The sequence below is a fragment of the Pteropus vampyrus genome, unplaced genomic scaffold (assembly GCF_000151845.1).
Source record: "Pteropus vampyrus isolate Shadow unplaced genomic scaffold, Pvam_2.0 Scaffold22291, whole genome shotgun sequence".
NCBI lineage: Eukaryota > Metazoa > Chordata > Mammalia > Chiroptera > Pteropodidae > Pteropus > Pteropus vampyrus.
In genome coordinates this window covers 1-2,134 of record NW_011911072.1, presented here as the reverse complement: position 1 = coordinate 2,134, position 2,134 = coordinate 1, and the positions used below count along the sequence as shown (strand labels likewise).

Below are 2,134 nucleotides of genomic sequence, written 5' to 3'. Positions count from 1 at the left end.
TTATTAAATTTTTGATCTCCAATATGTGATGATTCCATCTAACCATTTTTCAACTTCATACCTACAGTCATGGTTATCATATGACACGATTATATTTATTAACACTGGCATGAATCACATTCTAATTCTATCATTGTACAAACCAACACCTCTACCTCATAAAAGCCACCTACGTGCTTCTATGCATGATCAGAAAGGCAGAATAAGCCTACCACAAGTAGCAATAATATGTTCTTTTGACCACAACTTTTTTCATTTCCCCCCATGTAAACTTCCAATGAAAAATCACATTCATTCTTCTAGCAACCACCAGAAATTGTTTCAATTTTTATTTTTGCTAAAATTTATGTTAATCTTTTTGTATTTATACTTATTGAATGATATTTGATCATTCTTTTCCTAACCTGCCTTATAAGCCCTGTGATCCAGAAAAAGTATTTCCTAATTTCTACTTTTTCTTTTATTGCTTCCCCTTTATAAATTCAGTTGTTGTGCTCTTCGGCCTGATATTCTTTCATAAGACACAAGGTATAGTTACATAAAATGGTGTAAACCGAAATGAATCCCACCTTTGAGAAATAAATACTGTCCAAATAATCCATCGTGTTTCATAGAGAGATATAAATTATAGTTAAATGTTTTGTGATTTTTTCCCCCTAAATACTGGATATGAATTTTAGCCCTTATTTTAAATTTGTGCAAACAAAATATCCATAGTTAATTGGAATGAAACAGGTTTTGTTCCATATATACACCTGAATGATGAATGTTTACTCAAGGATGAATGTGTGAAGATCAGGAGAGAGCATAGAGATTGGAGAGATCCAATTTCTGGAAAGACCTATGAATTTCTATGCATGTGGAGTTAATCGGAGTTTTTATCTGGGTGATTATAGAGACTATAATCTTATTAATCTAAGAAAATATAAAGATAGCTTTACATAAAGAACAGTCAACGGTTAATAAGTTTTTGCTGGAGACTTGAGTTTTTGGTGAATATGACCTCAAATTCACATCATCTCATGAGTGAGAGTCGCTTTGTCAGGTGAAAATTACAGCATTGTTTAAAAACAAAACAACAACTCTACCAAGCACTACCAAACACATTTGGTGAGTACTAGCTGAGCAATAAGGAAAAACCAATTTGGAGATATATTTAAAATAACTCAGTATTTGAACAATCATTGGACCCCGGGAAAGCTTGTTTAAAGAGTAATAATATAAAAATGTCATCTGTCACATATACAGGAACTGGCCAAGGCCTATAAAAGGCCCAAGTGGAACAAGCAGACCTAACTCAGAAACTTCTCCAAGCAACTCAGCTCTCAACCCGACTCCTGACACCATGGCTTGCTGCACCACTAGCTTCTGTGGATTTCCCAGCTGCTCCACTGGTGGGACCTGTGGCTCCAGCTGCTGCCGGCCAAGCTGCTGCCAGCCTACCTGCTGTCAGACCAGCTGCTGCCAGCCAACCTGCTGCCAGACCAGCTGTTGCGGGACCAGCTGCGGGACCGGCTATGGCATCGGCTATGGCCAAGAGGGTGGCTGTGGAGCTGTGAGCTGTCGCACCAGGTGGTGCCGCCCTGACTGCCGCGTGGAGGACACCTGCCTGCCCCCCTGCTGTGTGGTGAGCTGCACACCACCAACCTGCTGCCAACTGCACCATGCCCAGGCCTCCTGCTGCCGCCCATCCTACTGTGGACAGTCCTGCTGCCGCCCAGCCTGCTGCTGCTACTGCTGCGAGCCCACCTGCTGTGAGCCCACCTGCTGCCAGCCCACCTGTTGAAAACTTTCTTCTGAATGGAAGCCTGAGGAAACGGCACATCCAAACTAACAAATATAGAATCCCAACACACTTTTGAGCTTCAATACCCATAACCCAGCTTGCAACCCCTTGTCACATGGCTATATACCTTCCCTAAGATATAAATTAATTTATAATAGAAGGCCAAAAATACTTCGTAGATGTGGATACCAACAGAAGTCCTACAAAGTGAAAAGGGTGTATAATACATTACTATACATATAATCTGAAATATTTCAACATCTTATTGGGTTTGGGATTTAATAAAATTTTTCATTCTTCAGTGATGAAGTCATTGTTTTAGAATTTTTTGGATTTGTTATTGATATT

The 2,134-nt window shown here is 39.9% G+C and overlaps 1 protein-coding gene across 1 annotated transcript; it reads left to right on the top strand.

Annotated features, from left to right (window-relative positions):
* Positions 1-1,345: 1,345 nt before the first annotated feature.
* Positions 1,346-1,786, top strand: LOC105311032 (keratin-associated protein 9-3-like). Its single transcript, XM_023526918.1, has one exon. The coding sequence runs from the start codon at positions 1,346-1,348 to the stop codon at positions 1,784-1,786; it is 441 nt and encodes a 146-aa protein (XP_023382686.1).
* Positions 1,787-2,134: the final 348 nt, after the last annotated feature.